Genomic DNA, 27,477 nt, shown 5'->3' with positions numbered 1-27,477 from the left:
TGGGCACGGCTGTGTGTGTCGAGGAAGGAATTTTTTTCCCTGTGGAACCAGCTGAGATCAACGTGTAGAAGTTACAGAAAGAAACGCCTTAGCTCACTAGAGCAAAAACCCCAAGAGCAACCAACTAGCAATGGGGAGAGAGGGGCTGCAGTGAGGCCAGGCTCTCTCCAGCGGTGGCCTTGGCAGGAATGTGACACGCAGGTACAAGCCCAGGCTGCAGTCCTTCCGAAGTTCTGGGCAACCCGACGATCGCATGCACACCTATGGGACTGGCGCAGGTGGACAGGGTCAGTCATACGTGGTCCCCATGGCATGCCACCCCACACAGGCTGCCTAAGGCGAACCCCAGATATGTGTAAAGCAGGAGTATAAGGTGGGAGCTCATTTCTAACGCTACAGGGTCTCTGACCATAAGGAAGAGGATGTGGACACATCAGGCGCAAATGCTTTGGTTGTGAATCTGGAAGCAGAATGGCTGCTGGGTACAACAGGAGCTGGCGAACTGGCCCAGACAGACTGTGCCGTGTACCGTGTGCTGTGTGCTGTGTGCTGTGTGCTGCATGCTGTGTGCCATATGCCGTGTGCCATGTGCTATCGTCCAGCCGCATCCTGCGATGCTGTTCCACGCAGTGCCCCCGAGCCACCTGGGTCAGTGTGCCCTTGCTCTGCGGCTGCTGCAGTGGAGGGACTCTTCACCTGGACAGCTCCACCTCACTACACTGGCTCGTTACCTGTAGACAGCCACGGGTGGCTGGTGGTCTCCGTATTGAACAGTGAAGCGTCAATGATCCCTGGCAAGACTGTGCAAGGAGAGAATCGAACTCCAGCCCGGGCCCAACCCACCAGCTCCAGGAGGCTCTCGGTACACACAGTCCAGAGCATGAGAAGGGCAGGCAGTAGGCGCCCAGGGCTTCTGCCAAGGACGGCCGTCCAGCCAATCACCATCCAGTCACCCACGACCAGTGGCCCTCCACCCTGTAAGGCCCAGGGTTGGGTTCCCTATTCAAGTTCAGCAGCAGATTGGCCAACCTTCCCCGAGCCATGACCTGTGAGGAGCCATGTGGGCGGGAAACGCCACCAGCCACCTACCCTCACACAAAGACAAGACTGCCACCCACGTGAATGAACAGTGGACACGAACAAGGACACTGCTCCGGCGGGGCCCTCTGCAGTCACCTCCCTCTTAGGAAGTACTCCATCAGATTTATTTTGGCTTTTGTATCAAATTAAGCAACCAAACATAAAAGCTGGGGCTATGGGTGTAGCTCGAGGGTAGAGTGCGTGCTGGGTGGGTACCAGGCCCCAGACTCAACCCTACATCAAAATAAATTAATTAATGAAAACTATCTGGGGATGAGGCCAGCAGCTGAGGCTTGCCTAGCAAGGCCCCGGCTTCAACTCCCACACCACAAAAGAAAAGGTAAAAGTCTAAACAATTTTTGAAATGTCTTGTTTAAAAAAAAAAAAAAAAAAACAGATAATGTCCGTGGCAGGCATCTCACAGACGTTTAGGCCAAGCTGGTGATAAACCCACAGACGTCTGTTAGTCACATGAATCGCTGTAGTGCTAGGACAGGACTTCAGAATAGTGAGAGGGCAGCAGGTGGCCCCCGCTCAGCGTCCTGTTTCAGGAAGAAGCTCACAGTCCACCCAGGAAAATGGTGTTATATTTGCAGCACTCTTTGGCAATATTTTACTGTTTTTTTTATTTTTAATTTGGCAATTGTCACCAGGAAACTTGACCTATTAAGCCAGTGGACTGCTTAGCAATGAGAGAGAGACTCTCCGACCCTGGGTGCCACTGCAGCAAGGGCCACACGGGAAGCATCCCGTGCAGCGAGCTCCGTGTCGGTGGATTCCTGACTCCACGCACCTGCGCTCTGCACAGCCCTGGCACCCGCAGAACAGGGCCCGCAAGCCCTGCGTGGCTGCCGCCCAACCATGCTGGGGGCGGGGCCTCTGAACTTACCCTTCCCCACGCTGACCCTGTCCATCTTTGGAAATGTTTCGTGCCTCATCTTAACCCAAAGTACTTCCTCTCCCCACAAGTAACCTCAAAGAACCACACTTTCTGTCATGGGAAGAGTAGAAAGAAAGGAACCCTCTTTCTGGACTGGGCCTCCTCATCTCTTGCCCAGAACCCTGTCATCATCTCCCTCTACTCCTCTCCACACACTCCGCCGGTGTGTGCTGACCGTCTCACATCACTGCCCACTTAGGGAACACCCTTCTCTCTCCCACACTCCATCACATCGGAATTTCCTCCTGGCTCCTAAGGTCCCCACAGCCGGACCCACAACACCTGTTCAATAGGTCCCTCCACAGTGCTCAGCAGGACCTGCGCTCAGGCCACAGCGCCCACACCCGCCTGGACTTCAGGGCCTTCCCTGCACAAGCTGCCCGGCTCCCTTTGCCCAGGCCCCTGGAGCGGGAGGGTACAGTGAGGAACGGCTCCCTGCTCTTCACCCCGGTTCCCGGCACAGAGTGCTGAGCTCCCTGGGCTCTGCATCCTGGTGGTCACAAGGAGCCCTTTCAATCACACTGAGTTCAGGCCCATGAGGGGTTCTTGGTGGAGCCCACGGAACCTTCCAGTTAAGAGCTGGTGGTTAGAGAGATGGGATTTTCAGCAACCTCACTCCCAAACTCTGGGGGTAAATCTGAGACAACCATCCATGGCCGATGGTTAAACTGACAATGACGCCATAATGTACCCTCCCAAAAACCTAAGTTTGGGGGTTTGGAACTTCTGGGTTGGGGAACAGTGGGGCACTAGGAGGGGGTGCACTAGGAGGGGGTACACCTGGAGAGGGCCCAGAAGCGCCATGCCCGCTCCTGTGTCTCACCCTACACAGCTCCTCCTGTAGGCTGATGCAGGTCGTATCCTTTAGAATAGACTGGACACTGGACACTGGGTCTGTGAGCCACTTTGGAAATCCATGAGCCCAAGAAGGCTCAGCTGTATCATCCATGGGTCAGAAGTACAGGAGGCCGGACACACAGTTGGCATGGTTCCTGGGGACAGTGCACAGGCTGAGCCCTCGGGTGGGCGGGCTCTGCACTGATTCTGAGTAGTATCACTCAGTCACCCACTTGGTGTCTCAAGAGTTGAAAACTGGTTGTTGATGTGGGAAAAATGCAGACATCTGTTATCAGAAGTTGTGAATAGTAACAGATCGCAGACCCGCCCAGTCTGCAGCGGCCAGAAGCTCGGCCCATGAGCACACCCAGGGATGCCAGACTGCAGGGTCAATCTCTTACCAGTGTTTTCACCTCTGTTGGAACACAGCCCTCTGCAATCTGGTAGGGCTGGTTTATAATTTGATTGGCAGGACACAGAGAAATGCAAAGACTGAACTTAAGTGACTGAGTAAAAACTATAAAGGGCAGGAAAACACAATCTCTTGACTCATCAGGACTGGGAATTTTGACAACTAAGTCATTAAGCTATTTTCACCATTTGTAAATTTGTCTAGCAGACTTTCTCTAATGGCACACAAATAAAGAGGCGAAAATATAGCAAACACCCATGCACAATAAGAGAGGAGCGGGACCCAGGTCCTTTGCAGTGCAGCGTCCTTGGCACCTGGAGCCCCATGTGCAGGGGGTCTAAGGCAGGAGTCCCCATCTGGCAATAACGAGCACCAAGTCCAACTCACTGCCCAGTGGAAAGCCTCCTGTCTGAGTGACTCACAAATTTCCAACAGCCTACCCAGAGCCTGGCGGGAAGGAGACACTCCAGAAATGGCTGCTTCATGAAGACGGGCTCAATTTGAACCTTAGACCAAAGATTTAAAAACAGAAGAGCTGTAATGATAGTTAGGGTTTATTTACAAATTCATTATCAAACATGAAATTTAATTCAAACAATTCAGCTACCCCCACTTATCTGTGGTGAACTGGTTCTGACCCCCAGTGGTTGCCTGCAACTGAGGATGGTACCGAACTCTAGCGATACCGTTTCCGCCTTTCCATACTCACCTCCGCCAGACCTAAATTTATGAATTAGGCACAGTAAGACATTAGCAGCAATATAAAATAGAACAATGACAACAGTACACTGTGACACAAGTACCAGCACCACTACCCTTGTGCTTTAGGCCATTTTAAGACGAGAGTGATCTGAATGTAAAGACTGTGGCTATTCAGTGACCAACGGGTGGGTAGTGTATAAAATGTGGATACACTGGACGAAGGAATGATTCACATCCTGGGAGGGAGAAAGTGAGCTGTTTCTTCAATCTATATAGAATGGCACGCAATTTTAAAATTATGAATTATTTGTTTCTGGAATTTTCCATATGATATTTTTGGACCACGGTTGACCATAGGATGGATAAGGGTGGACCACCATGGGAGGTTTCAAAAAGCCTATTGTGGAGTTAATCATCTGAAGATTTTGTGATTTATCTAATTTAATTTCTATTTACCTTCACATTCCAACAAAACCCATTTCCTGGAGGGCAAGAGTCAGCAGGCTACCTCAGAAACCCAAATCTGGCCCCAAATCTATTTTTCCAAATAAGATTTTATTGCAGAACATTGAGCTGTGTGATAGTGCTACTTTTCATGACAGTGCAACTGTCCGGGATGGGGAGTGGTCTAGGAAACCCGGATGTTTGCTATCTAGCCCTTCACAGGAAAAGGTTGCTGACCCTGCTTTAGGGCAACACATAATGATGGGTACTCAAGAAAATATTGTATTTTTAAAATAACCTGAAAGATTACTAAGCTAAAGTTATTTTACAGAATAATCAAATGTGCTGTTTCCCTCTGATGACAGGGTTTACTTAACCTTCATAACCGAAATCTACCAAAAATATGACTTTAAAATAAACAGAATCCTCCCATAACAAAACCTTTCTTGCTACCTAATTTGAGCCATGATGTCCTTAACGCCTTTAAGAGTCCTTTAAAGGTATAATGAAATCCAGAGGTGAGGAAAGGAAAGGGGGAAAACCCCTGGAAAGAACTTGAAGACTGCGCAGCACTGCACCTGGGTGTAAGGTCACACAGCACCTGACGGCCCCACAGACTGGGGAAGCATGCAGGGTACTTGGTACAGTGAGGTGGTACTTGGTACAGTGAGGTGGTAGTTGGTACAGTGACGTGGTACTTGGTACAGTGACGTGGTACTTGGTACAGTGACGTGGTACTTGGTACAGTGAGGTGGTACTTGGTACAGTGACGTGGTACTTGGTACAGTGAGGTGGTACTTGGTACAGTGAGGTGGTACTTGGTACAGTGACGTGGTACTTGGTACAGTGAGTGGTACTTGGTACAGTGACGTGGTACTTGGTACAGTGACGTGGTACTTGGTACAGTGAGTGGTACTTGGTACAGTGAGGCCTGCGACGTTAAAGAGAAAGAAGAGCAGAAGGAGCCCGGGGACCTTTAGGTTGGCTTCAGGGCTTCAGAGCCCCCGTGGGAGTGCAGCCACCCGGCCCTAGGCAGAGCAGGCCCCAGGGCTGCAGTGCGAGCAGAGCAAGGGCTGCGCCCAGCCCGACTGCCTCGGCTCACTGTAGCCAGCTTTCAGGACCGGGACAGCTTGTGCAGGTCTCTCTCCCGTAGGTTGGGAGGTCCCAACTTCTGCAGAACTTTCTAGCCCTCTTCCACCCAGCCCAATGGCACACACCACAGGGTCCCACTGAAAACCCAGCAACCTCTGCACAGGGGCCAGCAGGACGCATGGCCCCAGGCCCAGCTCCTCAGAAAGCCCCCCCCCACCCTTCACAGCAGGGTGCAGCCTGCTCCTTCCTGAACACCCTCAGGTGGCCCAGTTGGACCTCAGGCTCCATCATGTGCTTCAGAACCCAAGTCAGCACCTCCCAGCAGTGAGCCGGTCACTTAAAGTCTCAAAATAACCCTCAGGTGGTCACAGCTCTCCAGTTCTGTGGGCCTCCCACGGGCTGCACTTGCTGGAGGCCACACTAGGAAGTGGCTGTCTGGGATTGCCCCAGGGTCTGTGTAACTCCAAGGTGCTGTCCTAGAAGGAGCTCAATGAAACTTGCCTGGTGACTACACACAGGCGCGAAGCCCCTTGCAGCCCTGCACGGGCCCTTGAGGCTTCCCACTCCCTAACTGGGAAGCTGGGGGTGGGGGCAGAGCGCAGGAGACACATCCAGAGTGGCCCCAGCCACAGGTGCAGCGAGGCGGGGCTCCATCAGGCAGCCCAGGTGACACAGTGCTCCTTCTAGCTCATGTCCCTCAGGCAGCAGGTGACACAGTGCTCCTTCTAGGTTGCTCCCACAGGCAGCTTACAGTCACTGTCCACGACCTCTACACTGGACAAGTCATCGTGTCTTTTTTATCTGACAACGAACATGTGCCCTCAAAAATGAGCACAGGGATGGAGAGGCTGGTCTGCTCCCCTGGCCTGTGTGCAATGTGGGGCCCTCATAAGCTCGGGGACGTGGCCACAGGAACCCTGTCCCCTCCGGCTGCTCCTCCTGCTCCCCCACAGACCCCAGTTCTGAAATAAAAACACCAACTTAGAGAAGCCTGGGGAAGGCCCCCTACGAAGTGGTTTCCAGGTCTAATTACTGTAATCACACCCCCACTCACTTGATCTCTGCTCTCTAATGCAGCTGGCAAGGAGACAGACACGGGCGTCGTACCCTGGGTTTAATGTGCCGTTTTCACGACAGTGTAACAGCCTGCTGCGGGTGCACTGGAAGTAGAGCCAGAGAAGCTGGGTGACAAGGACAACAGCTCCCAGTGGACCTTACACATCTGGACAACGGTCAGAGCCAGAAACACCTCACCACTGGGAAGAGGGCTCATCCCAGGTAAGCAGCACCACCCACGAGGGGGGAGCCCTGGGACACGCCAGCCACCTACGGCACAGTTTCTGTAAAGCTGACCTTTCAAGGTGAGGGGCCGGAAGTTTCCAAGTCTGGGGAAAGCGACCCCCACGCACGCCCAGGACCCAGGAGCAGCTCTGTAGGCCTGAGAGCAGCAGTGCGCCAGGGTGGGCCCTGGGCGAGGAGGGGTCCCCTGTGAAGGACGCTGCTGTGACTCGCCCTGCCCTCTCGCAAGGACGGAAAGTGGGCAGCTCACGGGGACCTGCCACCTGGCTGCAGGGCGAGCAGGGAAGCCATGCGGGGGGGGAAGATGGAGGGACGGGGTGGGGCAGGCTGGCCCACACAGCTGCGGGCCTGTTGTGAAATCGCGGCAGCCGAGCAGTGGCAAAGGGGAGCCCTGAGCAGCTTGGTGATTTATGATACAACTTGGAAAAAACGTCCACATAGAGCAGCACACTCGACTGTCAGTAGGCAGCAAGGATGGTGGACACACTGGGAGTTAAGACCAAGCCAAAGGCCTGGGCACACGCTCCTGGCGTCTGTGGCACAGGGCCACCTATGCTAAAGCCAGGTAACCATGAGCGACGGGTCTGGGACTTCTCAGGAGTGACCCCTGTTCCCGGGAACAGAATTAGACAGATGCACCCAACACTAAATCCAGACACTCATGGATCCTCGTATCAGGGACCCCCTTCCCATGGCAGCTGGTGTTGGGTGACGTTACTGAGTCGTGTCTAAACTGCCCACCTTGGGTTTCATTTGAACCCACTGATCTGTATGCAGTTGGTGCTTACTAGTGGCGTTAGCTGTCTGCTCAATGAGTTCGGAGTGATGTACTGAGCTGATTTAACCCACGTGGCTTTGCAATTCTCTCTCAACCTCTCTGAGATGGTCTACTTTCTAGGGCAGGGAAATGGAAATTATTTCAAGAAATGGAAAAGGCATGATTTAAGTACCTCCACCAGGCTTATTTCCTTTGGGAAAAAGACAGCTAACGTCTGTTCTCAGAAATTAAATAAGTGGTGTCTGACCCCTGTTAGCTATTTAAATTTAGCACTACCTTTACCTAACAAAGGGAAGGTGTTGCAGCCAATTCCCGGGAGCATCCCAGAGCATCAAATGATTGACAGGCGCACCAAATGATTGACATGTCTGAGTCTCCACACAGCTGTGCTCAGAATTTTCATGACTGTTCTGCCAACAGAAAGGTCTGACTCCAGCACAGGGGAGGTGGGTAAAAGGTGTCTCCTGATCATGGAAAGGGGTTGTCGGGAAGTCACCGAGGCCTGTCCCAAAACATATTTCCCTCCTTGTTGCATGAATATTCTCTCCCAACTGTCCCCTCTCCAATTCTCGCCCTCCAGGTCATTCTTAATTCACACAGGATCCAGCGGGCAGGAAGGGCACTCAGCCACACCACTAACACTGGGTCCTGGGGGTGTTGGGGCGGGAGGAGCCCAGGCCACACCCCTTCCGGCTCCTCAGCAGCAGCCACCCTCCCGCCACTCAGCACCCCCTGGAGACCAGACTCCCCGCTCAGCAGCGTCCTCCCACCAGACCCAGCTCTGTCAGAGCCAACACTGTGCCCTCAGCCGGGTACACAGCCCCTAAAGCTTCCCTAGAGCAGTATTTCTGTCTTCTTCCTTTCCTTGCACCAACAAAAACAGCCCAAAGAAGAGAAGTTGAAACCAAAAGTTGATTTCCATCACGTTCGCCCTTCCACCAAGAAAGCACATGTCCCGCGGCTCCAGACCACACCCCCAAGTCAAAACAGCAGCGCAGGCTTTCCAGGGTAGAGAGACCAATTTTCACAGCAGCAGCCAACATGTGAAAATACTTTTATTGCAAAATTGAAGAGTGTAGCTCAGCAAATGCATGCTGCAGTGCTAACGCGGGCAATTACACAGGTGGTTATGCAAACACTGAGCTCAGGCTTCAATTTGGCAGAAGCATAAACATTTCTAGGATAGTTTGCAAGGTTCAATTACCTAGATCTGCTGGTTAATTTCCTACACACCTCAAAGAGCTCCCCAAAGTCAATCATTTTCCATCGGAAAAGTCACTACCAGAGACATGTTCCAAGCAGGCGAGAAAAGAGCGCATCAGGACTCAACTGACTCAACATTTTTAAATGAGTATGCACCAGCAGCTTACGTGTGCAGGCCTGATTATTCTCTTGTGTCCTATAACCGGGCAGTTGCCCATTTTCCTCTTAAAAACACTCATTTACTCAAATAATATCTGTTGCATTCTCGTCCATGCCTGAGGATACCCAGTGAACAAAACAGGCTGTGCCCACCGCCCAGTGGAGACCTGCATTCCAGCAGGAACAAACCTGGGGGTGCTGGGGCAGGAGGAGAAGAAGGGTGCCTTCAATGGGATCAAACAGTGATGGGGAGGAATTAAGTGGGGGGTTGCGGTTTTTAATATCAGGAAAGGCCACAGGTTGGAGGTAATATTGTGCAGAGACCCATAGGAAGACAAGGGGCAGAGCAGAGCCGCACGGAGATCTTGGAAGAATTCTCCAGGCAGAGGGAACAGCCAGCTCAAAGATGCTGAAAAATGGGCATGATGGGGGGTTCAGAGCCAAGAAACCCACAGCTTGCTGTTTCTCAGTCTTGTTAACAACTGCATCCTGTACAGAGATTTTATTTTATTTTTTTAAATTTTTATTTTATTTATTTATTTTTATGTGGTGCTGAGGATGGAACCCAGCCCCTCGTGCCTCGCAAGCGCTCTCCCGCTGAGCCACAGCCCCAGTCCCATTACATTTGTACAGAGATTTAAAAGCCTTGTTTTCTAGTATTGGAGCTTTCTCTTACACTTACGGCACCTGGCTCTACTGTGGTTCATAGATTTGCATCCTTTGCCTTCCCTCCATCCCTTGGTGTGCTGGTGGCTCCTTGTTTGCAGTGGGGTTGTGCCTCGGCGGCTCTGGAGTATGTTGGCACCACAGTAACCTCACCTACCAGGCTAGGCACTTCAGCCAGATGTGCTACAAGCCAACAATGCTCACATATGGACCCAAGAGACGGTGTGCAAGTCCCTCCTCATCCCACATGCCAAAGTGTCTAGTGCTGAAGGTCAGCACAGAAAAGAGCAACAGGCCCCAAACAGAGCTGTACCGAAAACACACCCATCGTCCAAGATAATGTGATCCGATCTTTCTCAGACATTAGAGGGCTGGGGGGCATAGCTCAGTTGGTAGAGTGCTTGCCTCACATTAAAAAAAAAAAAAAAAAAAGTTAGGATGGGACCGCAGCTCAGAGCACTTGCCTGGTAGGAGAACGATCTCAAGGTATGCCGTTTTCAGGAAGACGACTTACAGATAAAATCATATGAGTTCATTTCAAAGGTCAAAGAATCTGCTGAGCTCAGGCTTGAGTGCAGGTGGGGAAAGAAGGGAAAGGCCATGAGTCCTAGGGAGAAGGACGGCTCTCGGCTCACTCACTCCACAGGTCTGTCCAGGGTCCCGCTTTACATCACGTTTCCATTCACAGGAATCACCCCATTCCAACTTGCAGAACCACAAATGACTGGAAAGTCTGCCACTTCTTAAAGAAAAAATATTCACCATAACAAATGAGAAAAACAGGATTTTTTTCCCCTGGAACACCAGGCGTTGGAGGAGATCTTCACCACCAGCTCAGTCACACGCACCAGCTAGGCCAAGATCTGGAAAGGAAGACGCATCCTGAGTGCTGACCTGCTGGCCAAGTCTCGTCCACTGTGGGGTGGGAAGACAGACACCCCAAGCACCCCACCCGGGCACACGCCTGCATTCCTGGGAAGACTTCCCACATGTTTGAGCACAAACGGTTTTCAGAGAAACCCTCAGTTCAGCCAGGAGGGCCCCACTCCCCTTCACACATTCCAGTTCTCCAAGGCTGCTGTATAAAACTGAGTGGCCGCCAAATGGCCCATTACAGCTGATAACCCTCCAATCACACGCATGTGGCTGTCAGCACGCCCACTGCTCAACAGGAACCAGCAGGCTCAGCCATCACGCGCGAATGAACTGGAGGTGGGCTGCGAGGTCGCAGCGTCCTGCAGGTCCTCTACTCAGTCTTCCCAGCAGCCCCCTGCAGGGCCACAAGCCAATCCCTCCTCTTGGGCACAATCATTTGTGCAGAAAATAGGATGGGGAAAAATTGAGTATTATTGGCAAAAAAAAAAAAAAAATACACATCCTTTTTTTTTTTGGTAATTGAGCTGAATCTGACATAATGAAAAAGGTGTTGGGCTGGGGATGTGGCTCAAGAGGTAGCGCGCTCGCCCGGCATGCGCGGGGCACTGGGTTCGATCCTCAGCACCACCTAAAAATAAAATAAAGATGTTGTAACCACCGAAAACTAAAAATAAATATTTTTAAAAATTCTCTCTCTCTCTCTCAAAAAAAAAAGTGTCAGTGGTTTAGCAGAGAACCCCAACAGGCTTCCAGAAGTCATGGGCTCTACAGATTGAATAGGCTGGAGAAAAGAGTCAAAAGAGAATTAAAAATCCAGGCGGTGTGTTGGCATAAGTCTGTAATCCTAGCTACTCGGCAGCCTGAGGCAGGAGGATCACCTGACCTGTCCCAAAATAAAACATAAAGGGCTAGAGATGTAGCTCAGTGGTACGGCACTTGTGTAGCATGAGCAAGAGCCTGGGTTTGATTCCCAGTACCGGGCAGGTGGGATGCTTTTTCTTAATCAAAAAAAAAAAATACACACACACACACACAACGTGCCTGCTGAACACCTGGATGGTCTAAACAAGTTTTCCTTACAGAAGCTCAGGTACCTTTTAACTTCCCTCTCCTCCCTGTCCCAAAGACAAAACACTGACCTGCCTCTTTTCTCTTCCTTCTCTCCCTCCCCCACCACGTGCACACGGGAAACAGGGACTTGCCTAAATTCCCTTACCTGGGTGCTCCCATTCCTCATCCAACGTTCTGCTAATGGGTTTCCAAGTGCAGCGGGTTTTCAACAGTGAACAATGGCTGCTCTGTGCCTGGCCCACTCCCCGTCAGGGTTCTCGGGAAGGCCAGCTGAGTCTCCTCGGCCAGCCCCCATTTGGGCACAGATGCACCTACAACGTGACAGGCCCTGACAAAGGGTGAGCCTTCTCCCTTCTCCCTTCAACACTCTTGGGTTCACCTAGGCCAACAATAGCATGTTCAAAAACAAAGTTTCAATTTTTTTCTGGTGTTTTAGTTTTTGTAAAAGACTAAACCAGCCAGCCGGCTTGGCAGACCTTCCATTTACACAGGGGAAAGCTGCAACAAGCGACCGGACGCCCCAAGAGAAAAGCCAGACGCCCCGATTCAGAAATGAGAAAAGGCCCCACTGCACACGAGGCACACCCACAGGAAACGGGCTCCACTTCGGCTTCTCTCCTGCAGCAGTCAAGGGACAGCGCCCGTGTGGGGCGGGGAATTGGCACGCTGCTGGCGCCCAGGGCTGCTGGATCCCGAGTGCCTGCGCTCGGATTCCAAACTCAAGCCCGCAAGCCTGACAAGCCCCACTGAGCCAAGAGACATGTGCCTCCCTCCAAGTCGCGCTCCGCTGAGTGTCTTCACGCTTATCTTGGACCCGCTGAATGGCTGAAGGCTCTGCCCTCCCGGGTGAGTGTCAGATGTGCAGGATGTCCCCATCAGCAGGCAGGATGAGCCTCAGTGAGCTCAGGGAAGTGTGCATCTGGAAAGCCGCCTGCCGCACGCCACTCTCAGCTCCAGCTCACGGGAGAGCGCATTAAAGCTTCCAGCAGCAGGGGTGAGTGGGGGTCAGCTCAGACCCGCCAGGCCACGTCCTCTGGCTGACCATCTGGCCAGCACAGGGCAGTCTTAGCTCTAATGGAATTCGCAGGCTCTGCCCAGCAAGAGGGAGGCCTCCCATACAGCACCCAAGAACCTGTGAGCATGGAGCCCAGTGTCCATCCCAACAGAGAAAAGGACGAGCCATCACCCCACTAACACCTGCGCAGACTGCACGCACGATTCACGCGTAATATGACTGTACTCAGCATCTGGCTTCCAAAGCTGGGCGAAGGCATCAGTATTCGTGGCCACAGCAACTGTGTAAAGAAACCGCCACATGAGAGACCTGGGCATCAGGGCCTTCATGGCAGGACTGCTGCTCCCATCTGTGGCTCCTCCGCGAGCTGCTTGCTTCTGGAACAGCGTGAGTGGTAAGCCCCGCGTACAGCGCTCTCCCTGCGCCAGGTCTCGGCAATGCCTGGCACTCAGGGTCGCCGTGAGCACAGGGGCTGGACCTGGACGACTGGACATTTACTTAGGACTCCACTTCCTCTTGAGACGGCTGGACCTGGCGGACTGCCACGGGGAAGCGAGGGTGGGGAAGGACACCGGGGAATTCCTCCCCTGGGATGAGGAGGACCGCTGGTGGGCCTGGCTGAGTGCTCCTGATGGCCACTGCACGACGCGCTTCATAACAAGCAGCAGGTGAGGTGCTGCTGGTGCTATCCCACAACGCCTGGGGCTGGGTGATCACAAAGAACCAAAATTCCTTTCTCAGTCTCTGAAGTCCAAGATCAAGGCTCCGGGACCATGCTGCCGAGGGCCCTCTGCTACCACCTCACCTGGTTGAAGGTGAGCAGGCAAGAGAGTTCAGGAAGACAAGCCAGCAAGAGACGGAAGCTCCTTTTGCCAGAGCTTCAATTCTGTTCACAAGAAGGCGCTTTGGAGGCCTCTTGAGCTCCTACAGGCCCTCCCCTTAACACTGCCACACTGCCAACAGCTGAATTCTGGAAGACGCAATCAAGCGCACCATGTGTTTGATCAGTTAACCCTAATCTGGACTCTCTTTATCAGTAACATGTCCTCTAACCCCAATGACAAAACCCTATTCTTCACACATCACAAATTCTTTCCAACTACCTGTCTAACATGACCTTAAATAGAAGTAGAAGACAATGACTGTGCTTCAACCAGGAGTGACATCTATCTTTTATTCCATGGAGGAAAATCATGCAGAACGACACTATCTGCTGGTGATCTGAAGGTGACAGCCGAGAACGGGGCTCGCAGGGGGTTCAGAAACAGCTGGGGCACCCCTAGGTTGCAGAGGCTTCCTCAACCGATATTAGGTTTCATTACCAAGAGGGCTTTCCAGTGCACGCCAGGCCCTTCTGTGTGCTCCCAAGATGGGCAAGATCAGCGGGAAAGACAAGGCAGCCCGAGCTTGGGGGTGGAAGCTAATCCAGCTCAGTGAAACAGGCAAGGCCGTCCTGTGCTGGCCAAAAATAAAATAAAGGCAATCATCTCAAACTCTGAAGTGGTCGCACCTAGAAGCAAAGCCAGAAGCTACCAGCACTCCATCAAAGGCAGCACGCACCAGGGCCCAGGGCCTGAGAGTGGGCTCCTCCGTCACCACCTGCCTGTCAGGAAGGACTTCTTCAGAACCAGGCTCTGCCTCCTATTTCCATGACACAGCACCACTCAGAGCCCTGAGCTAGGAACCCCACCCCTCATCACCAGCCATGACGGAATCCCACCCCTCATCACCACGGAGGTGAGCCTAAGCTGAGTGATTAGAAATACACCACCAGCAGCTCCACGTGGTTCCAGGTGTGAGAGGGGCTGCTCCTGGCTCTGCCGTCCCAACTGCCTGGCATGTGCAGAACCCTGGGCTCAACTAACAATGTCACAAACAAAGAAATCTGGAATCAGCACCTGCTCCAGGAGACCCCGACTACGTCTTGAGGTGAATCCCACCCCCCCCCAGAACAATTCCAGCGATGGCTCTCCTCCACCCTCATAGGCTGCCGTAACGGCGACACAACAGCTTGAGCTGCTCCGGGACAGAGCTCCACCTACCCACCCCCCACTGGCATCAGCCTCCTGAAGTCAGGCCCACCCCCCTGCACAGGTGCGAGCAGGAAGCCAAGCACAGGCTGCGGTCAGAGTCCCCCAAGAGCCTTCCGATTCCCCGCCATCACTTATTCATCAAAGCCTGCACCGAGGGCATCCTTCCGAAAGGAGGCCAGCTGGACAGACCAGGACGGCCAGTGTGCCTGCCTGGTAAACACGACTTCATGACTAATTCATGAACTCAGGAAACCACACAGGGCCAGAGCAGAAAGCCCAATTAACTCAACACTAAGCAGCACCCAGCACTTCCGATGCCGCTCCAGCGAGGTGAGGCACAGCTGCCAGGGGGCGCTGTGGATGCAGGAGCCAGCGCAGGGGATGCTGGGGAGGAAGGAGGGCCACCCCCGGCCATCTCTCCAGGCTGGAAGCCTGTGCTGCATCGGGAGAATCCTTCGGCTGGGCTCCTCAGTGAGGTCTGACCTGTCCACTGGTGAGTCTCGCTGCCCCCGACAGGCCCCTCTCTAAATCAGATCTGGTTTTGCAGACTCACCTCTACAGAGGTGCCCACCTAGTGAGCTTGTGAAGGCTGGAGCAGAGTCTGGCTGCCCGCCCGCCCGCCACCAGGGTCTCAGAGGGAGGAAGGCGGAGCAAAGGGCCTTTCTTGTACAACCCGGGAGGGGCCAGCAGCAGGTCCAGCAGTGGAGCCACAGGCAGAAAGCACATCTCACCCCCACCCCCACCATAAAAGACAATCAGGGGACAGCAACGTGAACATGCTCCACACTGCCCACATGTGGTCAGGAGGGTCAGGGTGGATGGGGCCAGCAGCAGGGCACCTGCCTGGAGGCACCAGGCCTGGGTGTGAGCCCAAGTACCGCGCATGCACACACACACTAAGATGGCAAGTTGTATGAGTTTTCTGTCACAATCAAGTTCCCTCCTCAGCGCATTCAAGGGTCAGCACAGCAGGAACACCTGGGTCACCTGTGCAGGCCTCAAGTCCCAGGGAGGAAGGCCAAGTAGTCCTGGCCCCCGAGAGACACTCGCCTGTGCAGTGCCCTCAGAACATACCGGGGACTGGACGGGTCTGTGGCCGTGGACTCGCCTTCAGGAGCGGGCTGGGCGGATGCTCTCGGCCAGGCGGGACACCGGTGTCCGGGGTGCCCTGGTTAGGAATGGGTCAGCCACAGGGAGAGAACCAGGACACTTGTCTTCTCACTGAACCATCCTGAGCACGCCAACTTCGTCCTCACGTCCACCCCCCCTTGCTCACTGGATGATGGCCTCACCTCCGGGCTCACGGCCTCCTGAACTGAGGGGCTGCAAACAGGAAGGGGCAGCTCCCGTCTCAGGAAAGCCAGATGCTTCCAGAAAGCTGTAGCAGCCAGCCACTTACAGGTAGCCAGCCAGAACAGGTCACCCGAGTCCCCCTGGGCCAGTTTCTCAAACTGACTGAATGACAACAAGTTCACAGGCTTTATCACTTTACTGGTGGCATTTGTCTGAGAACTCAGGGGTAGTCATGGGCCAGGCAATAACAGTTCTTTTATTCCAACCTGCACTTTAACATCTATGACACAATTCACACGTCACCCTTTATACCTGATGTGCACGTGCAGGTTACAGAAAGGCTAGGGGTGAGTGGCCTGAGTGGCCACAGGAGTCCAGGAGGTGCATGGAAAGCAAAGACAGAGAGCAGGTGCCAAGGCAAAGAGCCACCTAGAGGTATTATTACTCAAACCAGAGAGGCAGAACTAAAACTAAAAGTACAACTAAGCAGCTGAAGAGCTTGCTCAGGGTGCAGAGCTGTTCTGGAGTGAGCTTGTTCAAGGCCAGGGTCCTGGCAGGCAGTTTCAAACTAGGTCACAGAGGCAAGGAGATGGACCTGGGCTGAGCTGAAGCCTGGGGACAGGGTCAGAGGGTCCCTGCCTGTCGCTCTGGCGATGGGTCACCCGGTGACAGATATTGGGTTGGTGTGTGCCCCAAACCATTGTGGCTCCTTTTATGCACCAGGTGGACGGACAAGCTCAGGGCCGGGCTTCACTACATGGTGTCCGTCTGCCCAGGCACCTCTGGGCTCCTGACTTAATCCGCTAAGTTCAGGTGTCGTTTTCACTAGACCAGCTCGTTGGTTTGTGTCTTTTGGTCTTGTACCAACGAGGTGGGAGTCCGTCCATCTCAGCACTTACACCCCGAATGGACCAGCTCACAGCAAACTACTGCTTTTTGAAACAGAATAGCTCAGGATTGAGAGGTCTGAAAAGTACCCATGATGGAGGGACTCAGAGCAGGGCACAGCCTGCCCTCCACATTCCATCAATCTGAAGTAATTTCTAAGTAAGTTTCTTAAATCCATATCCCAACCCAAAATGTTAAATTCACAGTATGCTAATATTTTAAATACAATGTTTCAGAAAACTTGCCAGTAAGCAGAGGTGTGGATCTCCCTGAATCTTCTTTGCTCTGATTGATGAGGAGATTAAGAGAGACAGAAAAGACCAAGAACCCAGAGTGCACCGGTGGGCGGGATCCGGGCTGTGTCCTGGCAGTTCACCACAACACCCGGCGGGGCCCAGAAGCAGTGGACTGTTAGTAAAATACCAAACGTCTACATTCAGGTAATGACTACGAATTTGACTTGAGAACATTGCCAAACATTCAATAGCTTCTTGCTATTGAATATAAATTAGCTTGCAAATGGAAACCTAGAGATATTATTACCCACACCAGAGAGGCAGAACTAAAAAGTGCAAAAGCAGGGCTGGGGTTGTGGCTCAGCGGTAGAGGGCTTGCCTCACACGCGTGAGGCACTGGGTTTGATCCTCAGCACTACATAAAAATAAAAAAACAAAATAAAGGCGTTTAAAAAATACAAAAGCCATGGCATGGGATACTGCAAACCGCACAGCAGGCAGAGACCAGCACCCCATGGGGGTGAGAGCACTGGCACAAGTACCGGGCAGCCTGTTCGGTGCCCTGGAAACAGCATGTGAAGTCACAACACCCTGTCCCCACACTTCCATTCAGCCAGGACGCATCCACAGAAATCAGCCCACGTATTTCCAAATCATGCAGAGGACTGCGCCATGAACGACCCTCGCTTAAATGAAATGGCCGGGGGGCTGGGGAGCTGTGCTATTTGCATTCTGTCTGCACCCTTGTTATCATGGTCTTAAATTAATCTGACAGAGATAATAAATACGCTTTAAGAGGAAACATGAAAGAAAATAAGTAGCTGTATTAGTGCTTGTGGCAAGCAGATTTATGATGATTTTTAGCTAAAAGAATCCAGAGGAAGAAAATGGTCATTTTTCTGTTTAGCAAATATTTATGAGGCTTTGCTCACAGGAGCTATGTCCTAGGCTCCGAGAATAAGCAGTGAGTAAGACAAAGGTCCCTGGTCAGGCGGAACCCACACCGTCTGCCGTAGGGGGGAGAAGAGAGAAAGAACAAGAAAACCTGAGCCAGGATGGCCCTGGGGTGCTGAGTGCTAAGGACTGAGGAGTCCCGGAGAGTGCGGGGCAGAACGTGCTGGGAGGGTGCTGGGAGCAAGGGGGGCCAGAAAGGCCCTCACTTGAAGAAAGGCCTGCAGGGCATGAGGGAGCCGGCCATGGACACACGCTGGGCAGCGGGAAGGCAAGCGCCCAGCAGAGGCGGAGGCAGGCTGGGCTGTCTGGAGGACCTGCAGGGAGACCAGAGTACATGGGCAGGGGGCAGGGGGCAGGCAGCCTGAGGTACCACCCCGAAGGCCACGGTGACAACATGGCTTCTTCTCCATGTGAGATGCGAAGAGGGGACACTATGAGTCCACGTGACAGAGGATCACAGGGAAAGACATCATTCACCCAGGTGAACAACAGGTGAGCTAGAGCTGGGACCGCAGCACCAGGGATAAGAAGCAGGCTCTCCGTGTGTCTGAAACAGAGCATCTGCTGACGGGGAGGCTGGAAACAGACACCGGAATGACTCCGCAGGCTCCTCCCAGGCAGGCGGAGATGAGGATGCTCTGGCTGAGCTGGGAAGGACATGGGGGGCAGGCAGGGATGAGTGGAGCGAGGCTCCCTTCTGGATCAAAATGAACTGAAATGCCACTAGACGCTCCCAGTGGGGGACTTTGGAGTGGCTGCGGTGGAGACCTGAGCATACATGAGGCCCTGGTTTAGTCCCCAGCGCAGCCCCCGCACACACGCGCGTGCGCGCGCGCGCACACACACACACACACACACACACACAGAGAGAAGCATCCCAGCAGAGGCCCAGCAGGTGGCCGGGGAAAGCAGTCTGGAGCTCAGGTGGAGATCCAGGCTGCAGACAGGAAGATCCTTATCGTGTAGAGGATATTTAAGCTGTGGCTGTGGACAGAGAAGCAGACCAAGTACTCCCAGGCCCTGCACTGAGGGTTACAGGTGAGCAATCTGCAAAGGAGACCAAGGCAGACCAGCCAGACAGAAAGGGAGGTGGCAGGGCGAATCCAGGAAGCCGGTGAAGAGCTGGCTTCACGGAGGACAAACGACCCGTGCTGAACCTGCTGACAGGTACAGGACCAGGAGACGGCCCCTGCCTGTGGGCTTCAGCCAAGACACACCCCTGAGCCCGGGGGGGGGCAGTGCTGGTTGAGTGTGAGTTGAACAGTGAGTGTGAGTGCGCGTGCAAAGCCCACTGCAGGCGCTGGGGCGGACTGGAGGGAGACGTCAAAGGCAGGCAGCAGAGATCTGGCTGGTAGCTGGAGGGGAAATCAGAGTCTGGAGAGATGTTTTATTTAATGGGAGAAATAATAACTTGTGTGCCAGAGGGAATTCCATACAGAGAAGAAAAATGATGACACGGGAGAGGGAGGGGACGTTCATGCGGCGATGTCCTTGAGGAGGCACAGGGACAGGCTCCCGGGTGATGGGTGTACACCAGGAGGCACAGGTGGGGTGACATGGCTTTCAAGGTAAGGCAGACACTGGGGGAGGCTGGGCGGTGGAGGACGTTCCCAGGAGCAGCGACCCATGGGGCCCACTCGCCCGCCCCCGAGGAGGAAGGCAAGGGGTGGGAGGAGACAGGAGTGAGGAGGTGCAAGCTCCCCCCAGGCGTGAGTCGGCAGAGGGACATTTGGTGAAATTAGACTCTGAAGAAGACAAGGCCCAGCACTGACTGGGCTGGCCATCCTGGGAGCCACCTGCAATCCCTTGACCACAATAAATTTAAATCCTCCACGATCCACTCTTCTGCATCTTGTAAGATCCCACTCCAGCTACCCAAAATGTCACGGCTGCTTAGAGCGTGAAGGGACACAGCCCTCGTAGTGAAGAACCAGACCTGGAATCACTCCAGTGAGAAGACACCAGGAGGGGATTCTTCCCAAGTGCAGCCCGACAAACCATCGGGAAAAGAAGGATCAGTGCGCACACCAGGCACTTTGAAGGAAGTTGTGTGCTGTCTTCTGTCTGCAAAATAAGATTCGACGGGCAGTTGCATCCTATTTCCTACAGGGCGCTGGAGTAACCGCCTCAGCAACCTGTAACTGCAGTGGGGCGGGGGATCAGAAAGCATTCTTTGTTTGTTTTGTTTGGGGGGATTGATTGATTTATTTATTTTATTTATTTTTTTTTTTTTTTGTGGTGCTGGGGATTGAACCCAGGGCCTTGTGCATGCAAGGCAAGCACTCTACCAACTGAGCTATAGCCCTAGCCCAGAAAGCATTCTTTCAAAAGAATTAAATCCCGTGATTTCAGGCTGGAAAGGGTTTCTATAGAGCCTGTCACTGAGTCCTTCACACAGATGCCCTAGACAGCACAGCTTTACATCTACAGAGACTATCACTGTGCCTTGTAAAATATCCAAAGAGAAAAACAGGTAAAAATGGAATTTCTTGGCCAAGAGTTGAGGAGTACAAGACAACTTTTCAGTGAGAATAAGAAATAGGTAAGGTAAGCCGGGCGCAGTGGCCCCACCTGTGATCCCAAAGTCTGGGGAGGCTGAGGCATGAGGATCACAAGTTCAAGTACAGCTTGGGAAACTTAGTGAGACCCTGTCTGGAAATAAAAGATTAAAAGGGGTGGGATGAAGCTCAGTGGTGAGAACCCCTGGCAATACCAGGGCAGGTGGGGAGGGGGAGCCATGTTAAATAAAGGAGGGTTTCAGACCTAATTACAAAGAGCAGAGAACATACATCTTGCTCCGATGCTGAGCCCAGTCTGGGGCTGCCCGGGGAGGGCAGGCAGGGCTAAAACAGTCCAGTGGCAGAGAGGGCACCTGAACCCAGCTCCATCTGCACAAAGTCTGTGCTGCCTCTCAGAGACCTGAATGGCCCCACCTACTGCAGGCTGCAGAGAAAGCAGGAAGGGCAGGGGTGAGCCTCACCAAAAGCATACTGGCCTTGGGAAAGTCACTCTGTACGAACCTGAGCGTCTTCACATGAAAAGGAGATTCAAATGACTCCTCCGGGGGGGGGGGGGGGGGGGGACCAAAGCTCCGATAAATCTCTGGGCTCATTTCACAGATACCAAGTGGCTTTCTCAGAAGCAATCCTAACGGCCTTTCACGCTCCCTGGTGTTCCTGTGCCACCTGCAAAGTCTCCATGCAAATCTCCTCCAGCTCCACTGGACTCCTCCAAGGGAAGGCTATCCGCTAGCGGACAAAGAAACATGCTGCAACTTCAGACACCCAAGCACGGTCACCTCCAAACAGTTACGTCTGTTTCTGTTCCCCACCGAGGTGCACACCTGCCCTCCCTCACCTGCCCGGCCCTGTTCCTGTCCTCCAGGTCTCCTCAAGGATCATGGCCTTGGCTGCTGACCAATCTGCACACAAAATGCCTTCAGGACCCTGGGAAGAGATCCTGCTGGGTCACGAGGCCTGAGTTCATTTAGAAAAGCCAGGTCTGCCCCAAGACCTCTCCCACGTACCTTTGACATCGGTATTCACATATGTACATGAAGAACAGGCCACAGCTGGTGAGAGTGGAAGGCCACTCTCTCCTGCTGCCCGCGCCATCGGCAACACTCGGCTGCACCTGTCCTCCTTCCTTCTGCCTCCGAATGCTTCCTTTTTACAACTTTTTTCTGGTCTTTATTCATCTTCCACAAGTCTGAGCTGGCTCCAGAATCTGACTCCCTCCATCTAAGCCCCATCTCAGGGCTGGAGATGTAGCCCAGTGGAAGGACATCTGCCCAGAGTGTGCGAGACCCTGGGATCCAACACCGGACCACAGAACGGGGGGCAGAAATCCTACTTGAACTGCTCCTAGCTATGGGACTCTAGCAGACCCCCGCGAGCCCGGTGCCTCCGTTCACTTCTCCGTGAAGTGTCGATCCTGGCAGCACCTACTTCACAAAGAGCTCATTGAGACATCAAACAGGGACACAGAGAGCTCCGAACAGCGCTTGACACACACAGGACCTAAACATTTGCTACCATGACTGCGGGTTCCCTCTGATGGTGAGATTCCATCTGCTGGGCACTCCTCATCAGATCTGAGCTCGTTAGGAGACTGCCACACTGCTGCCCTCGTACCTCATGGGATTTTCCCCTTCTCTTCTGTAAGAGAGATATGTGGTCAGAATTTAAAGTTTGGCATTTCCTAACTCTGCCAGCTCCTTGACCTTGACCTGTCACTCAGCAGTCCTTAGTCGGCATTCAGAAACAACACTTGGCTGTGCCGTCTCTGCAGCACTCATGGTGGAGGTTGACCCCTCCCCATCCTGCAAAGAGCTGCACTGGGCTTCTCCTCTTCATGGGTAGTCCAGTGTCTTCTCTGATCCATCCCATCCCTTTGGCCAGGGTAACCAATGCCCCTGTGGCCAACAGCACACATTTCAAGGACAGGTGGCCAGGGTCTAGAGTTCAGTCTCAAGTTCTGGAACAAATCTGCTCTAATTGGCCTACCTGGGAATTAAAATCTCTGGTCTTCGGCCTCTTCAAGTATCACACCCTAAACGAATCAGCAATATGCTTGGCCTCTAGCCAAAAGCAATACATTCTAATCAGACTGTTCCTAGTCATTTATAAAGTCCTGGAAGTTGAAGGTTGTCAGATAATGAATATTCTATACTCAAAACGTTGCGACATAAACACTTGTTCCTAAAATAGCAATCGTCTCAAAAAACATTAAGCTACTCTCTGAACACAGAAGACTAATGGAAATTGACTCCAGAAGTAAGGAGAAACCCTCTGCTTCTTACATTTGGCTTGGAAGTTGAAAGGTCTGCACAACTAGGTCACCTGGGGAGGGGGCTCCTTAGGAGGCTCAATTAAGGTTCTATCAGGGTGCTATTTAGGAAACAGTCTCTGACTATGATAAAGAAAAATCTTTAAGAAGCCAACAACATATTAATAAGGATGAAAAAATAGTAAGATAATGAAACTGACAGTTTCCTTAGATTCAACCACTTAGGGAGTACACACATGACATTGGGACCTTGGAAAGTGAGGCGTAGGGCCTCTACAGCCCCCTCTGTGGGCACAGAATCAGTCTCTACCACCTCCTGAGCACTGCCAAACAGGACTGTCCTGACAGGGCTTACGCCACAGTCACTCGTCCGTATAAGGCCCTGCACACACCTGGACAAGTAGTTCACCCAGGTCCATAGAGAGCTGCCCTCAACCACTGCCCTGCACCAGCACCCACACACCTGGAGCCCACTTCCTGGCCTGCAGCAGACCGGCTGCTGGGGACGGCAGTGTCTGCTGGCGCCCTTTCCCAGCCCACCATAAGTCAGCCTAGGGCCACACTGCAGGGACTTGCTCCTCAGGAAGGACATACGAAGCACCTACTGCTTAAATGTCACCACACAAAGGAATGATGAAGCCTGGAAAGGCTCCAAGATAGGACTCAAAGTGAGCCCAAAAGAGGGTCCAACAGGACTCATAAAAGGAACAGACTGCTTCCCCTAGGCCCCTCTGCCCAGCCCGCTGGCGGGAGGTGGAGGTGGGAAGACCTGCAGCCACCTCTCCAGGCTGGCCGGGAGCCAGCTAGGTGGCCAGGGTCCCTGCTCCAGTGGGGTCCCAAGAGGATGCCAATGCTAAGGACGGGGGACACGACAATGCATGTCAAGTGACCAGGCTCACCTGCGGCACTGCTCACCTATTTGAGTTTGTTGAGCTAATTTTAATTATTTTTTTTTTAACTGGTGAGAGAACACCTGAGAACTGGAACAGGGACACAAAAACAGGGGATCATCTTTATTTCCCTTCATTCACAGAATGTACAAATTTCACAGAAACTGTAATACAGACTTTAGGGACCTGGATGGGAGGATTAATGCTGGCTGAGACTCAAACTCTGAAACAATGGGGTCACCCTTCAACTTGGAGCACATAAAGCTTATTTGCTGATTGTTTTAATTTTAAACACCTTTCAAAAGGCAAAAACTAGCACAGCCGAGAAGCGACATTTAGATGTGAAATCCTTTCTAAACAGAACTCATTCATCAAAATAGTTGTTAAAACCCAATCCAGGGTCCACTTATTGGGGAAAATGCTCAAGAATTTCATAAGAATGAAATCTTCTGGGCTGGCCCTACAAAATAAGTGCACAACTTATATTTGCTCCTAGGAAAATGACTCAATGGCAAAACCACTGCCCTAAGTATGGAAAGTATGGATTCTCCTAATTAAAGCAGTCAAGAAATAAAATTGGTAGGACCAGCTCTTTTCAGGACTTGCATTGCTGCGCCCTCCAACACACAGGAAGGTCGGGCAGCGATCCAGCAAGGGCCAGGGCAAGACAGAGGGCCCAGGGCAAGTCACAGCCAAGGAATGTGTCCCAGCCCCTGGAGCAGGCCCTCCTGCCACAGGAAGCACCGCTGAGCATTAGAGCTGTAACCCACAGAGCCCTTCTTTACGGGCTGAGACCTTCTGATGAATGAAATGCTTTTTATATCTTTCCTGAGCCAAAATAATAGACTCCAAATGAAAGTTTTCCAACACTCTTCACTACGTCACGTCCAATGTAACCAAACAGCACTTAAGAAGAGCATATTCTAGTATTTTATTTCACCACGTAACAAAAGAACCATTCTGCGTTGTCCCCGTTGGTGGCTGGCCACATTCACAGCACGCCAGGAGGCTCCGACCCACCACCGCCACAATGGCCTTCACACTGGTGGCTCTCTGTAGCACCTTTCAGAAGACAACCGCTCACAGTCTAGATGTCAATGATGCTACTGTGGACGGGAGGTCCATCAGAGAGCGCCGGCTGCTTCTAGCATTGTGTGAAAAGACAATCAACTTGACATTCGACTTTCTGGAGCTGCTCTAGCTATCGTTTTTCTTCCAACACTCTGTGATATAGAGGTGAGCTCATCTAGGTCAGAAGAAATGTGCACAACCCTGAAACACAATACAGCGTCAGAAATGCATAAAGAGATTAAACCTGCCGGGCGCAGTGGCCCAGGCCTGTAATCCCAGCAGCTCAGGAGGGTGAAGCAGAAGGATCCTGAGTTCACAGCCAGCCTCAGCAAAAAGCAAGGTGCTATGCAACTCAGTGAGACCCTGTCTCTAAATAAAATACAAAATAGGGCTGGGGGTGTGGCTCAGTGCTCCAGTACCCCCGAGTTCAATCCCTGGTACCAAAATTTTAAAAAAAAGAAAAGTAAGTGTAATAGTTTGTAAATATTAAGTGGATTTTAATAGATCTTAGGAAATCATACCAAACACAAAAATAGGCGACCAAGTCCTGAAAACTGAACCACCAACATGGGAATTCTGAGCAGATAGAAGGTCAACCTGCAGGGAAACATTTCCTGAAGTAGACGTGCAACAATAAGGAAGTAGAGAAGTGAACACAGGGGTCACTGCCTCTTTAAAAAAAAAAAAAAAAGGACAAATAACTGATAAGCAGTAGTTCCCCTCTGTGACATCATGATCCAATAAAACCAACCGCCTCCCAGGTGAGCCGCCTCCCTTCCCTTATTCGAGCAGGCAGGCACGCAGTCCACCCACACACCATGTCCAGCTACATCCATTCCCACTATGGACTGTCGGGTAAAGGTAGCTACACAAAACTGTACATCTGCCAGTGGAAAGAGAATTTTAAAAAGAAATTTAAACGACTCCATCTCTGAACACACTATAAACATGAAAACATACATGTAAATACTACTCCTGAAAGAGCCTGTCTACAAGTGACCCGAAGAAATCCTTCCCCGGCACAAAACAGAACGTGGCTTGACAAACACTGAACAGGCGCCCTGTTTCCTGTGCCTCAGCCTCCTGCCCAGGGCTCCCTGCACCTGAAGGAGCAGGCTCCAGGGCCTAAAAACAAGGGGGGGGGGGGGGCGCGGTGGAGCCTATGCTTCCTGTGAATAAGAACCCGGGCCGCATCCCCAGCACCCAAAAGGTAAAATAAAAATAAATAAAAACAGAATAAAACTACTATTTAAGGCTTAAAAACTCATAATAGGTTAAAATGTAAAAGAGGATCAATAGGACACTCATGCTCTACGTGAAAGTATTTCAACCCTGAGGACCACCCAGAAGACAACAAGACAGCTGCGAGCTCAGGGACTTCTCCAGTGTCACACAGCCCTGAGCTGAGTGTGAACCCAGGCAGCCTGTGAGAGCGGCCACATCCCTCACCCCTGTGCTGTAGGAAGTCCCTCGGGCTGGGGAGGGGCGCCAGAGGCTGGGACTGCAAGGGCTTCCCGGAGAGCACACGGAGGCCGAGAGTCTCAAGGATGAGCACGTGAACCTGGGGAGAGGTATTCTGGTCCCCGGGAAGCAAGGAGATGAGACCCCAGTGGTCAGCAGGACAGGCAGCTCTGACCACCATGGCACAAGAGAGGTGGCCGCACAGCTGCACAGCAGCACCCAAGAGCCAGAAGGGCGCGAGGCAGGAGAGGGCGAGGCAGGGGGGATGGAAGCAGATGAGACAGGAAGCAAGAAGGGCCTGCGCTGGAAATGGGCACTGCAGCCAGAACCAGAGTCTGGTGGGAAATAATAATTTAGACACGAGCACCGTCCATGTACTGAGTCAGACTGCGTGCAGCGGGCACGGAAACTGTAGGCAAGAAGCAAGACCATGGATGCCTGCACAGGGGATGGAAGGCGCGTGGAGCAGGGCTGGCATGGAACAGGAACAGGCATGGAGCAGGACGGGCATGGAGCAGGGACGGGCAAGGAACAGGGCGGGCATGGAGCAGGGCGGGCATGGAGCAGGGACAGGCATGGAGCAGGACAGGCATGGAGCAGGACGGGCATGGAGCAGGACGGGCGTGGAGCAGGGCGGGCGAGGAGCAGAGCGGGCGTGGAGCAGGACGGGCATGGAGCAGGCAGGGAGCAGGAGCAGGCATGGAGCAGAGCGGGCATGGAGCAGGGGCAGGCATGGAGCAGGCAGGGAGCAGGGGCAGGCGTGGAGCAGAGCGGGCATGGAGCAGGGGCACGCATGGAGCAGGGGCAGGCATGGAGCAGGGCAGGCATGGAGCAGGGGCAGGCATGGAGCAGGGCGGGCATGGAGCAGGCGTGGAGCAGAGCGGGCATGGAGCAGGGGCAGGCATGGAGCAGGGGCAGGCATGCAGCAGGACGGGCATGCAGCAGGACGGGCATGGAGCAGGCATGGAGCAGGGGCAGGCATGGAGCAGGGGCAGGCATGGAGCAGGGGCAGGCATGGAGCAGGGCGGGCATGGAGCAGGGGCAGGCATGAAGCAGGGCGGGCATGGAGCAGGACGGGCATAGAGCAGGGTGGGGGCTCAGCTCCACACTCCACAGCAGGGGCCCCACGGCTCCGGCCCACCTGGGTGCTGGCCCCTATCAACAGGGGGAAATGAACAGAGGCGCCCTCCCCGTAGGGGGCATGTGGGAAGTAGGAACATTTCCTCCTGTTGGCTCCTTTACTGTTTTATTTTATACATTTTTACATTCAAGCACAGCTTCAGGAAAAT

At 53.0% G+C, this 27,477-nt stretch overlaps 1 protein-coding gene across 3 annotated transcripts in view; it reads right to left on the bottom strand.

Annotated features, from left to right (window-relative positions):
- Positions 1-27,477, bottom strand: part of Carmil1 (capping protein regulator and myosin 1 linker 1) — a 252,454-nt gene that overhangs the window by 179,029 nt on the left and 45,948 nt on the right. The window contains exon 1 of one of the 3 annotated variants that reach the window (XM_077109706.1): positions 10,375-10,456. The exons of the other annotated variants lie outside the window; for them this stretch is intronic. Within the exon in view, the coding sequence (XP_076965821.1) occupies positions 10,375-10,377 (3 nt within the window). The 5' untranslated portion in view covers positions 10,378-10,456. Of the gene's footprint in view, positions 1-10,374; positions 10,457-27,477 lie in introns of those variants that run through there. 3 annotated transcript variants of the gene reach the window in all.

The sequence above is a fragment of the Callospermophilus lateralis genome, chromosome 6 (assembly GCF_048772815.1).
Source record: "Callospermophilus lateralis isolate mCalLat2 chromosome 6, mCalLat2.hap1, whole genome shotgun sequence".
In the NCBI taxonomy this organism is placed as follows: domain Eukaryota; kingdom Metazoa; phylum Chordata; class Mammalia; order Rodentia; family Sciuridae; genus Callospermophilus; species Callospermophilus lateralis.
Note: the sequence above shows the minus strand (reverse complement) of the source record. Positions and strands in the feature narration are given on the sequence as shown.